We start from the raw sequence: 12,426 nt of genomic DNA on the forward strand, positions 1-12,426 counted from the left end.
GAAAAACAAATGTAAGAAAGGAACCTAATAAAAAAAACAAAGGCACCTCTGTAAATAAAAACACTTGTTACCATTAGTTCGGCGAACTGATGACAGTAGCAGCCTTTACTGTTTACTAAACAAACAGAATCACACACATTACTGGTATTTGCTCTTTTCCTTAGGGTATAACACCGGTGGCTGCTACAGTAAATCAGCCATACTGATTTTATAATAAGCAGGCAGGTGACAGCAATCAGGTCTTTGGCTACAAACCATTTAATACATATTTTAATACATCACTAGAACTGAATCCAACAATAACTGATTAAGACATTAATCTCTTGATCAGTAAGCTAGTGATCAAGTGACTTATTTTTATTCATTTTCCACTTAATCAGAGGGGTGGTGTTTTTATTTTTGTTGATGAGTTCTGTAAACTCATCAACCTGAACTTCGAGCTCTGGCAGCTTATGATCTGTCATATCTGATCAATTTAATGCAATAGGTGAATTATTAAAACAATAATAAGTCCAGTAGATTTGTTTTTTTTTTTAATTCAAATGAAAAGTAATAGCTAACCCAGTTCAGAACATCGTCGGTCACGTGCCACATTAGATTAAAAATACTGTTTTTTCTTTGTTTTTACTATAAATATGTCTTTCTATGAATATTATTCTAGTATCATGGGAATTTTTCACCAGGGTCAACTTACACCAAAGCTACCTCACTATTTCCATTTTGCCACGCAGCATAATTGTTAATGTACCCACCCATCTGGAGATCAGAGCTTTAAAAGAGTTTACAGAGATAAAGTCAAGCTTACAGGAGTTGCAGCAAAAAGTCGAAGTGAACATCATATTCCTCTTTCCACATCTCGGATCTCGGAAATTAGCGGTTAAAGGCGTGCTACGGTCCGACCGCCTCATCGTCCAGTATTCGGTAAACTGTGCATCGGCCCGGCTTGGTGCTCTAACTTTCAGCCAAGTCAAGTTCGATAAAACCGCAGCGTATTCAGAGACGATCAGTGACACTGCTGTGTTATTCCACTACAGTGCGAACATGCACGGAGCGTGTTTGGAGGGCTTTCCTTGAAGTTTCTTGGTTGGTCTGAAAGCTCCATTGAAGGGAGGATGTTGGGGGCGGAGCGAGCGACTGGACAGACTTTTTTTTCTGATGAATAGCGCTGTTCCTAGTGGTGGCTTTACAATGGCCCTGTGTGTCCCAGCCAACACAACTTCCTCTGCATTATAGGGCTGAGAGCCAGCAGATCAGTCCAACGCCAGCTGGACGTCCTGTTTTCTTAAAGTTCATGAAGTCGCAAGCAGTTAGTAGATGTGATGATTTCTGTGCATGTTCCAAGGTAAACGTAAAGCCACCTGAGCTTAATATGACAACATATGACTGGTTGGCTCTACTTTGCAAGAGTTTACCACTGGATAGAGAAAAATCCACGCGTAATGTCCATGTGTAATGAACAATGAGGCATTTAGCTAAAAATATCTACAGATATAACGGAGGTTGAAAAGAAGTGGGAGACTGATGGTTGCTATGTAAATATAATTTAAATGAGACAAAAATAACCCATCATGTAAAGCACACAAAACCACAGAGTAATGTTAGTACATTTGCTAGCTAGAACACATCAGAAGCCGCCTTTCGCTTTCTGATCTGCTGGAAAGAAGCACAGAAAAAGAAAAGATAAGCATCTGTAATGATAAAAGTAAAAAATCAGGAGATAGGGTGTGGACATTTTTAAAAAGCTACATACATTATACACTTTATTAAGTACACCTGTTCTACAGGTGATATCTAATCAACCAGTCACAGGACAGAAAGTAAATGCATTTACACATGTAGACGTGGTTAAGACGGTCTGCTGCAGTTCACACTGAGCATGAACGTGGTTGTTCATGTGTTTCAGAAACTAATAATCTGCTGGGATTTTCCCACACAACCATCTCTAGGGTTAACAGAGATTGGTCAGAAAAAGCGAAACTATGCAGTGAGCAGCAGCTTTCCCTTGATGAAAATACATTGTTGATGCCTGAGTTCAGGAGAATGGCCACAACTGCTCTGAGCTGATAGGAAAGCAACAGAAACTCAAATAACTACTTGTTACAATCAAGGTATGCAGAAGAGCATCTCTGAACACACATTTCATTGAGCCTTGAAGCAGATGGGCTACAACAACAGAAGACCACAGAATACATGCCAGCTAAGAACGGGTGATGTAATGGTGTGGGGACAATGAGCTCACTCACATCTGTAGTGCACCTCTGGGATGCCGTGGAGTATCATGGATGCATAACTAGTAATACTGCTGAAACTGTGTGATGCTGTCATGCTAGTATGGACCAAAACCTGTATGGAATGTTTTCCAGCACCTTGCTGAATCTACGCAGTGAAGAATCAAGGTACCCTGAACACAAAACAGGGACAACATGGTACTAGCAAGGTGCATCTAATAAAGTGGCTGGTGAATACAGACAACAACAGTGGTCGGACTACTGTTTTTACACATCTGAACACTAGTCACAAGTCTGTGTTTTTGGAGAGGCTTCCTATGACTCATGGATAACCTTTGTCATTCACACACAACCACACAGACAGCAGAATTTATAAACCTGTTGGAGCACAAATATGATGCCGCAGCCAACAGCACGTGGGAAAAACTGATTCAGCTTTTCAGCTGATGAGGTTTTAGAAGCGAAATGTTGCCTTAAAAACATGTAGCTGATTAAAACAAGCTCTTATTTTATGCATTTTAGTCAATCAGCCAGTGAAGCTTGACTCAAAAAGAACTGAGCTCCACCTGCTAAGTCGCAAACACAAATGAACTCAATACATAAAAAGCCTTGCAAAACAATTTCTTAAAATAGTCTGTTTACAGCCCACATGCGCAAACAGAAAGGTAAATTGCACTGTTTGCTGTTTGCGTCTTACTCTAAGAATTTGTATTTGATTTGAGCTCTTAATAGCAGTTACTATTACTGTTGACTGCAAGCCCAATTAAACATTGACACTTGCAAGCCACACAAGACAATGACTGATTGATGATTTAGATGAAACACTGATACACCCACACACTGAGGAGAGAATACAACAACCTAAATTTGTCAATCATTTATACCTTTATAAAACACAGCATGGCTAAATAATACAAAATGACCAAGAAATCCTTCGATCAGTAATAACAACAAAATTAAAAACAGCGAAAACCTTTAGTGTAGTTTAATGTTTCCATCTTACAAGCTCTTATTCACACACAGAGAAACACACAGGACCCAAAAACCACCTACTCAGCTGCAAACAATGGACAATGGTGACCTCTTTTGGCTGGGTGAGACTAATTATGTTCAGGTGTGGGTTTGGGTTTAGTGAAACACTAAACACAGCAGCTTGATCTGACAGCAACTAAAGATTACCATCTGCCGTAAAATCAGCTACAGTTTGAGCAGTCATGCCAAGAACTGGGCACAAATGTTTCATATGGTCTGCTTTCTCTTCCACTTAGCACATACAGGAAGTGCTGACAAGACGCCTCAGAAGAGAGAAACCCATGGTTAGAAAGACATAATTCAGCAGACACAGTCACTTCTACAGTAGGGTTGTGGGATGTGTCATAAAACATAGAGTTGAGCTATAAATAGCCAGGGATAAATATGCTGGTGCTGAAACTATTCAGTTACCACGTGAGTCTGTGGTGAGAGGGTGAAAAAGATTTGTTTGCAAACCTTTTGTGTACGCATCTATTTTTGTGTATGTGGGACTGCATGTGTCCATATCACTGCCTGAGTGTGAGCCAGGAGAGGATAATCTGCAGGATGTTTCAGCAGTGCTATAGAACCTCACTAAGGGTTTTATTCCCAACGTGACATCCTCAAACGTGTGTGTGGGTGTGTGTCTGTGTGTCTGTGTGTGAGAGAGAGAGAGAGAAAGATTAAGAATATGAAAGACGGATATAAAGAACGTTCCATATCTGCGTCACTGAGTGAGCTAGAATGTGCGAGCATTAAACACAGTTTTTGTTTATGCATGCTTCTGGCCCACATGTCTTTCATGTGTATGTGCGTTTCTGCGCTCAACACTGTGTATGAAAGAGGTTAGTCTATGCAGCAGAGCTGCTTCTCTGATATGGAAACAAACTGCCTGGCTTTTATCTGCTCTGCTTGATCTGTTAGGCTTGTGAGCCAGCAGGAGGAATACGCATACACAATGGAATCACATGTATTCATGCAAATGTTCAGCCAAAGAACATTTGTCAAACACATTCATATATGTCCAGACACTGGATCTTTTTTCTTGAGTATTGCACTGCGTGTGTTTGTTTTGAGGGCATGGATGCTCCAGCGCAGTTTGCATTATCACATAATCAGCCTGCATCTAGATGGCTCCACTATGTAGATATAGCCTGCTTTATAGTAAGCTGCTGGACAGACAAATGGATTGACCGACAGAGAGTGTGTTTTCATGGCAATTTTAGGCTCCTCTGTGGATTAAGGTTAAGCTTCACTCATGGTCCCCACAGAGCACAGAGCAACACAACTTGTGTGAAGTAACAGTGACTAAGTAACCAAAAAAAGATGCGATTGACTGTCTAATCCAATGACTGACAGGCTGACAAACTACACAACTGTACAAGCTCAAAACTAAAAGCCAGGTTTGCTGACTAAGAGCACTGTCATCTCATATTTGCATGTACTGGTTGGCATGCTTACAGTATCTGCTGTACTTTTTCCCTGTTCCTGTGGCCAGCTGCCCATTTCACTATCTTCACCCACTGATGTCAGAATAGACAGTAACAGTGGGAAGAATATCTGCAGAGAGGGTTTGGCTGAGGTAAGATTAGGTTTCTTTGCACCACATCAAAGCTCCAGCTACAAACGTTGAAGGATAAATTGTGGACAGGCTGTATATGCACCAGGGAAGGGATGTCAAACATATGGTCCAATAAATGGTCCATCTCAGCCCACTGGATTGTGTTGTACAACATGAAAACTCCAAAGAAGGAGGGCATACATTTGGGACTTTTAACTAATTTTGTCAGTTGGGCTCAGTATACCACACTAAAGTAAGTAAAAGATAGACAAAGTTATAGATAGACAAAATTAGGTGTGTGTTGGGGAGGCGGGGGGTTAATGTTTGCTTCCCATTTAATAACAGAAAGGTGCCCGTTTTTTGCAACTTACTATATAATTTTCTTTTTTTTTGTGCTTTTTTTTTGCCATTTTATAACCATCTGGATGCACCAAAGTCCCTCTGAATCATTTATCATTAGTTTTATGGATGGTTTATTAAATAATACACTAAAAGAAAGGTAAATATTTTGCAAGTGTTTCAAAGAGGTTATTAGGCAATAACCTCTCCAGCCCACTTCAGATCAAATTGAGGTGTATGTGGCATACAAACTGCAGTGAGTTTACACCAGTGCACAAGGTTTGCCAGCCAATTGGATCAGTTTGAATACCTGGTTTGACTGCCGTATTAGAAAAACTATGGTTAAAAAAGCTGAAAAATATATAAAAATAAGATGAGATTAGTAGTATGAACAACTGAAGCAAAACGTGGAGTAACAGCCTTTCAGTTTCATTCGCAAAGAGCATGTTAGACATGTGTACATCAGATGTATGACTCAGTAACAGTTTCTGCAGCATTTTGAGACACATATGCCGATCCAACTGCTTCACACTGCATGCCAATGTGTTCTTCTGCAAAGACACACCACTCTGCCTCTTCAGCTGTATTGTCATTTACATTCACTCACTATCACAGGAGATATCAAACATCTGACTTTTATATTTGTAATATTTAGATTAGTATGAATATAATATACAAATATGCAACATTAAGGTTTTTGTATTTGTGGTTTTGAGCAAATTTGTATAGCTACATTTGTAGATGATGTACATGTACTGCAAAGATAGTGTATGCTTTCTCAAAGTGGAGCCTCATCACTTCTACTTGCCCAGGGAGTACAACATCTGTTTATAGAACAGATGTAGCCTAATGAAGCACATTTCATTAAGATGTAGGGTATAAGCAACAACAAATTTGGAAAACATAAAAGAAAATTACTTCTTATCTTTTACTTGTAAACAATGTTACCACCCAGGGGCTTATACAAGCAAAAAAAGGGGCACTGACAGAAAACATGTCTTTACTTATTACATTTATAAAAACACTTTACCTTATTTGAGCCTTGTGTGAACAATCTGCATAGTCCAGACAATAAATGAACTTACAGTCATGTAAAAAGAAAGTACACCCTCTTTCAGTTCTAAGATTTTATGTATGAAGACATAATGAAAATATTCTGGTTCTTATCAGGTTCTAAGATTTGGTAAATACAGTCTGAAATGAACATCACCACATGACACATTACACTGTGTCATTTATTATTTAACAAATTTATTCCAAAATGCAGAAGCAGTGCATGAAAAACAAAATATATACTTAATGCCTCTATTGGAATTAGGATGGTAAGTAGCATCCATACACTAGTAATCAAACACTCGATAAACTGATCATCAGAAAGTGTGAGTGCCTCTACCAAAGCATATGTTATTGCAGTTTGCTGGTCTGGAGCATTCAGGGGTGTGTTAACACAATGCCAAGGAGGAAAGACATCAGCAATGATTTCAGAGAAGCAACTGCTGCTACCCAGACTGGGAAGGGTTTTAAGGCCATTTCCAAACAATTTAAGGCCATCATTCTACAATGAGAAATATTATTCACATGTGGAAATTCCAGGCAGTTGCCAATCTTCTCAAAAGTTGATGTGCCAGCAAATTCACCCCAAGGTCAAACTGTGAAATGCTCAGAGAAATGGGCCTCTGCATGTAAAATGTTAAAGACAGCACAATCAGAAAAAGACTGAACAAGTGTGGCTTGTTTGGAAGGGCTGCCAGGAGAATGCCCCCTCTCTCTAAAATGACCATGGCAGCATGGTTTAGGTTTGCATCTGAACAAACCACAAAGCCTCCGGAACAATGTCCTTTGGACAGATGAGACCAGTGTGGAGATGTTTGGCCATAATGCACAGCACCACGCCTGGAGAAAACCAAACATAGTACATCAGCAAAAACGCCTCGTACTAACTGTCAGGTATGGTGGTGGAGGAGGGATTATTGGGGCTTCTTTTGCAGCCACAGGACCTGGGCACCTTGCAGTCATTGTGCTTGGCTGAAACTGGGTAATGTAACTGGACAATGATCCTCAATTTACCACAAGTTATTGCTAATAAGGGTTTCTATAAGCTACTGAATCATGGTTCTGCATCCTGTCTTGGTTTTATTAAATAAATAAAGACATGGTGTAATATGTCATGTGTTGTTGTTCATCTGATGTTGTATTTACTCATTTTAAGACCTGATTGTTTATTATATCCTGATATGTAAAACCTAAGAATTGACAGAGGGTGTATTATCCTTTAACATTGCTGTACATGCTAAACTTAGGAAAAACAGGGGCTCTAACTGAAAGAAATGTCAGCATTGTCACTGACAATTATAGCACAGCATGGCTACAGACTATTTTTTTCATATATTTTTGTACATAGCAGAGGTATGACATCCAAAGTCACACAACTGAAAAATGCAATGCATAAACACGATTACATAGAAGTAACATCATAGACGAAAATACAGAGCAGGATACAACTCTGAGTGAAGCCAACACGCAAGTTTCTTAAACTTGCATTTTTTCTAATGGCCAGCAGGGGGCATCTTCTTTGTTTGTAAATCATATAGACCAGCGGTCCCCAACCCCCGGGCCACGGACCAGTACCGGTCCGTGTGTCGTTTGGTACCGGGCCGCGAAAGTTGCGGTTCGGGTGTGAAATTTATGGTTTTCAGGGTTTTTAGCGTTTTTAGCGTTAATTTGATTTCCCTGGGTCTTTTCCCGTGTGTTATGAATAAATCTTCTTTTGTTTGGTACCAGTACTGGTTTTATTTTGTTGTATTTATCCGCAGCACCTTAAAGGCCAGTCCGTGAAAATACTGTCGGACTCAAATTGGTCCGTGGCGCAAAAAAAGGTTGGGGACCGCTGATATAGACACCCAGGGGAAAACAGTTCTGTTCTCTTGATCTATGATGCCAAAAAGACTAATCATTACTTTTACATCATAATGAATACATAATAATGTCCAGTTTTATAAATTATGGTCCAGGTAGCATATTCTTTAGGATGGGCTTATTGTAAATAGCAATTTACTACCATATGAGTGTGTGTTATCCCTCGGTTTCTAAGTCACTTCCCCTCCTTACTCAAGACATCCAATTTTAGAAACACCACGAAGGCCTCAGACAAACTTCCTAGCATTAGGCTTCAACAGGGGACTTCGCTAATCAGTAAGTGATGTCATTGTGGCTATGTCCATTTTCTTATACAGTCTATGAGAAGCACCAAAGTTGAAACAATTTTTTTTCTTATGACTAAAATTCTTGATCTCAGTGAAAATAATGGGCAAATGTGATTATAAAAAAACTACATGTCTGCCAAGCTGACTGACTGACTGACTGACTTGTCATTTTTTATTCTATGCTCTGCAGCTGCTCGGTCCCGCACTGAAAAGGACCCGTTGTCCATGACGCCCAAGGTGCCAAAATGTGTAAGGATGGCAATTCTTTGGCTACCCACCAGAAAAAAAGGAAGTAGGCAGACAAAAGGAATGAAAGATAAGATATGCTGGTAGGAGAGCAGTGTAGGTGAAATGGAGGATATGTGTTTATGTGTGTGTGTTATAACTAAGATGTGATATAGTGAGATAAGATGAATCAAGTGGAAAAATGAATCGAGACAGTGAAAACAATGACACTGAATGACACGCAGAGAGAAGAATGTAAGGCAAGGAAATTCATTTATCAGCACAAGGAGTTCAGAAGCACATGATCCATGATCCTTCTAGAGAATATCAAAAGACCAACTTGCACTGGAATTCCTAATGGTTTTAAAGGTTCCCTTTTTAATAGTCTGAAAAACAGCATCTGAATGGACATCAAGAATTAAATAATTGGATACTGTTAGTATCTTTAAATCTTAAACTTTCCCTTTAAGACTGACTAGCAGATGTATCCACTCTAGATTTAAGTGCTCAAATGTCTGGCAGGCTGGCTAGCACGGAGCAATAATCACCCACTTACACACATACACACTCACATTCACTCTAAGACCCTGCTGGGCCGAGGAAAGCTGAAGACGATGATGTCATGACATAAACAATAGCTCATTCAGCTTGGCGCTGGTGGTCAGGAAGCAAGACTGTGCCTAAAGTACAACATCTGTAGACTGGTAAGGAGAGGAGAAAAGAAGAGCAGAACTGACATCCAAAATCCTTCATTCATCCTGTAAGTCATACCAGAGAGTCTGAGCAAATCCCAGCAGTTAGCTGAGCAGATAATGTCAAAGGTCTGTGCATCTATTTGGCATTCCAGTATGTTTCTAACTGCAGGAACTGTGCAAGGGGGAAAGAGCTGGTGAACACGCCACAGGGACTGTGTGCACACCAGCCAGGGAGACCTATAGCCAAAGTTCAAGTTACATGTTTTCGCCATATGGTTCGCGTTACTGCTTCCCCCTTCAGTGGCTCTACATTGTCTCCTTCAACCCATTTTACTGCTATTAAGGTAATTAATTGTAAGAAAGTCATGTCAGCTGTTACCGTGTCCCCACAATCCCTCCAGGTCTGGCTTCCTGTAACAATGTTACATGTAAAATTTCTGTGTAATTTTGTTACATGAAATGTAAAAAATTACTTTTAATGGAATCTGGTCAAATGAAATGTACTTGATTCGTATACATTCAGTTTATATCAAGCATATTTTCCTTAATGATTAATTATTTGGATAAATAAAGCTTTGATTTTATATATGTGTATTATGATAATAGCTACAGGCCCATGAAGTACACGGAGTTGATGGTAATTTGGCACTTTTTAATAAGCTTTTTTCAGCATTTCATACAATCATAACCACAAGAAATTTTCAGAGGTGTAAAACACATCTAAGCTCTGCTAAAACCTGCAACTGAATCAACTTTACACCCACTCAAAGTGTCACAGTTTAAAGGCTAAAAATGTGCTTTTGTTCAACATGGTTTTTCACCATAACCAACTTTGAACATCAATATCATAACATATATCATAGTTTCAATAGCAAAACTCCACCAAGTTAATGTCTGTGACATTAGAGAGGCAGAAATAAGCATTATTACCATGATCTGTTTCCTTCATAGTGAACCAATATATCAGGTTCCAACCCAAACTGTTACTGGTCAAAATGTCAAAAATGTAATCTTCATCAAGAACAAAACTAGTTCTCTTTGTCGAAAAGCCCAACGAGTATGTGAATTGGAGTTGTCCTGTTCACACAAGTGATTCATTATGCTGACAGGCTGCCATGGATCTTATCTAGTGTAACCCTCCCATAGAAAACCACCACACTCCTCCTAAAAACTGCGTTTCTGTTCAAAAGGTCTTCTGTCATGCGTAAACCTGTCATTTGACAGTACTGAGGTTATCTCTCTCTACTGTATCCTTCAAGCAAAAGAGGTTGGAGAGAGCAAATAGTCGAGCCACAGTCTGGAGCTCTGGTGAATAAACTCTGTATACATTTACCAGAGACTCAGTCACAACCAGCTCCTCTTATTTCAAATGCAGCAGTCCTGCTTTAACAGTCCCACTGCTTTCATCAAAATGTTAAAGCTTCCTTATATTGCAACTTTTTGTTTGCTCAGTTTGGCTTAAGTCTGTTGTGTGAATGCAACATTTCTGCTGGAGTGCACAAAACTGTGCAGTCATAAACACTGAAAGACTCAGTTCCTTTATTTTCCAAAAATATGAACATTTCAAGCTGAGTAACGCATGCCTACATTTGTTGCTGGTTATTGTTTAAAGAACTGTCTCAGTTTGCATATGTGGAAAAATTGCTTAAAGAGGCGGACCACCTCTTTCATCCCCAACCAGCCCTCCCTGTCCCCCTCTCTAAGGACCTACAGCTGGGCTTCACTTGTTCACGCCACCTACTGGTTAAGCCAAGGTCACATTAAGTTAATTACACTTGAGTAAGACATCTGCACAAGGCTTCAATAACCACATATCCTGGAAGCTGTCATCAGTCATTTAAATATTAATTAAACTGTGTTTAACATTGAAAATGTAAAATTACTCAACCAACATGCAAAAACATCCTCATTTTATATAAATTCTTTAGTGTATTACACCATATTTTCTCAGGATTGCCATATTTACTTTTTAAACCAATATCATCCCTTTAGAATAATGTTATTTAGTCCACACATAGAACTAAAGTAAAACTTACCTGACAGAGTTAATCATGTCTCCCTGGCAATCTGTGTGATAGCCATTAGGAATGGCCCAGCGTCCAGGCTGGCTCAACACAAACTCTGACCTGCTCCCAGGTATGGTGGTCCTCAGCGGGCTTCCTCCTACTCCAGCCACTGCCCCAGCACTGTCCCCAGCTCCGAGTTCAGGCCCTGGGGCATCTGGTCCAACCTCAGCCCCTTCTTGCTCCTGAACTGTTGCCAACTCCAGCTCCAGAGGTTCAGGACCTTGTAACAGTGCCCTCTGTTGGATGAGCGGTGTCAGTGGTGCCTCAAAGCTAACACAGCTGTCTGTCTCATCTGTTAGTGACAGAACATCCAGAGAGTCCAGGCTGCTGTAGCATGTCCCACCCCTGAGCAGGGCAGACTCCACGATGCGCTCAAATGTGGAGCTGAATCCATCTTTGTTGTCCACCCTACTTTTCTCCCTCTCCTCCTCCAACTCTCTCTCATCTTCCTCCTCTTCATCCTGAACATCGACCTGCTCGACAATCTGTTCAAAAGCTGAGCTGAAACTGTCCTGGTTTTCTCTGCCATCACCTTCTTTTTGGACCTCTTCTTCTTCCTCCTCCTCCTCTTCCTCCACTTCGGTGTCAGCCTGTTCTACAGTTGTCTCAAAATTAGAGCTGAAAGTGTCCAAGTGTGTTTGTATTGCCCCCTCATCTCCCCCCTCGTCCTCTTCACCTGCTTCATCTTCATCGTCATTCCCAGCTATACCGTTTGCCAATCTATATCAACAGGAAGAAAAGAAAACATGTGGCCTACACGCATGAAAATGGATATGCAAAAAAGATCAGTCATCTTGTTCATCTAAAAACACTGTGCTATTTACTACAATACGAACATCTGGGAACACATTGACAAAAGCATCGCTATTTCATTCCTTTTTTTAAAAGAAAAGGTTAGATGTACTTTGCTTTCAGTATGTCTTTATCATTCTGAGCAGTGTTTGCTTGTCATATAAGAATCTGCTAATTAGCAGGCACATTTTTCTTCCACATGTTGAGCTTTTTACAGACTGCCCTCCACTAATGTCTTTCTGGGACAGTTGGGGAGCTGAGAAATGGTTGCTGTGTCCCTTAGCTCTTTAAATATTTTTCTTCCAT

The 12,426-nt window shown here is 40.1% G+C and overlaps 1 protein-coding gene across 2 annotated transcripts in view; it reads right to left on the reverse strand.

Moving 5' to 3' along the window:
* Positions 1–12,426, reverse strand: part of psd2 (pleckstrin and Sec7 domain containing 2) — a 36,773-nt gene that overhangs the window by 15,249 nt on the left and 9,098 nt on the right. For both annotated transcript variants that reach the window (XM_039615515.1, XM_031751411.2), the window contains exon 3: positions 11,299–12,048. In XM_039615515.1, coding sequence (XP_039471449.1) covers positions 11,299–12,048 — 750 coding nt within the window. The remainder of the gene's footprint in view (positions 1–11,298; positions 12,049–12,426) is intronic.

Source organism: Oreochromis aureus, linkage group 2 (assembly GCF_013358895.1).
Source record: "Oreochromis aureus strain Israel breed Guangdong linkage group 2, ZZ_aureus, whole genome shotgun sequence".
NCBI classification, from domain to species: domain Eukaryota; kingdom Metazoa; phylum Chordata; class Actinopteri; order Cichliformes; family Cichlidae; genus Oreochromis; species Oreochromis aureus.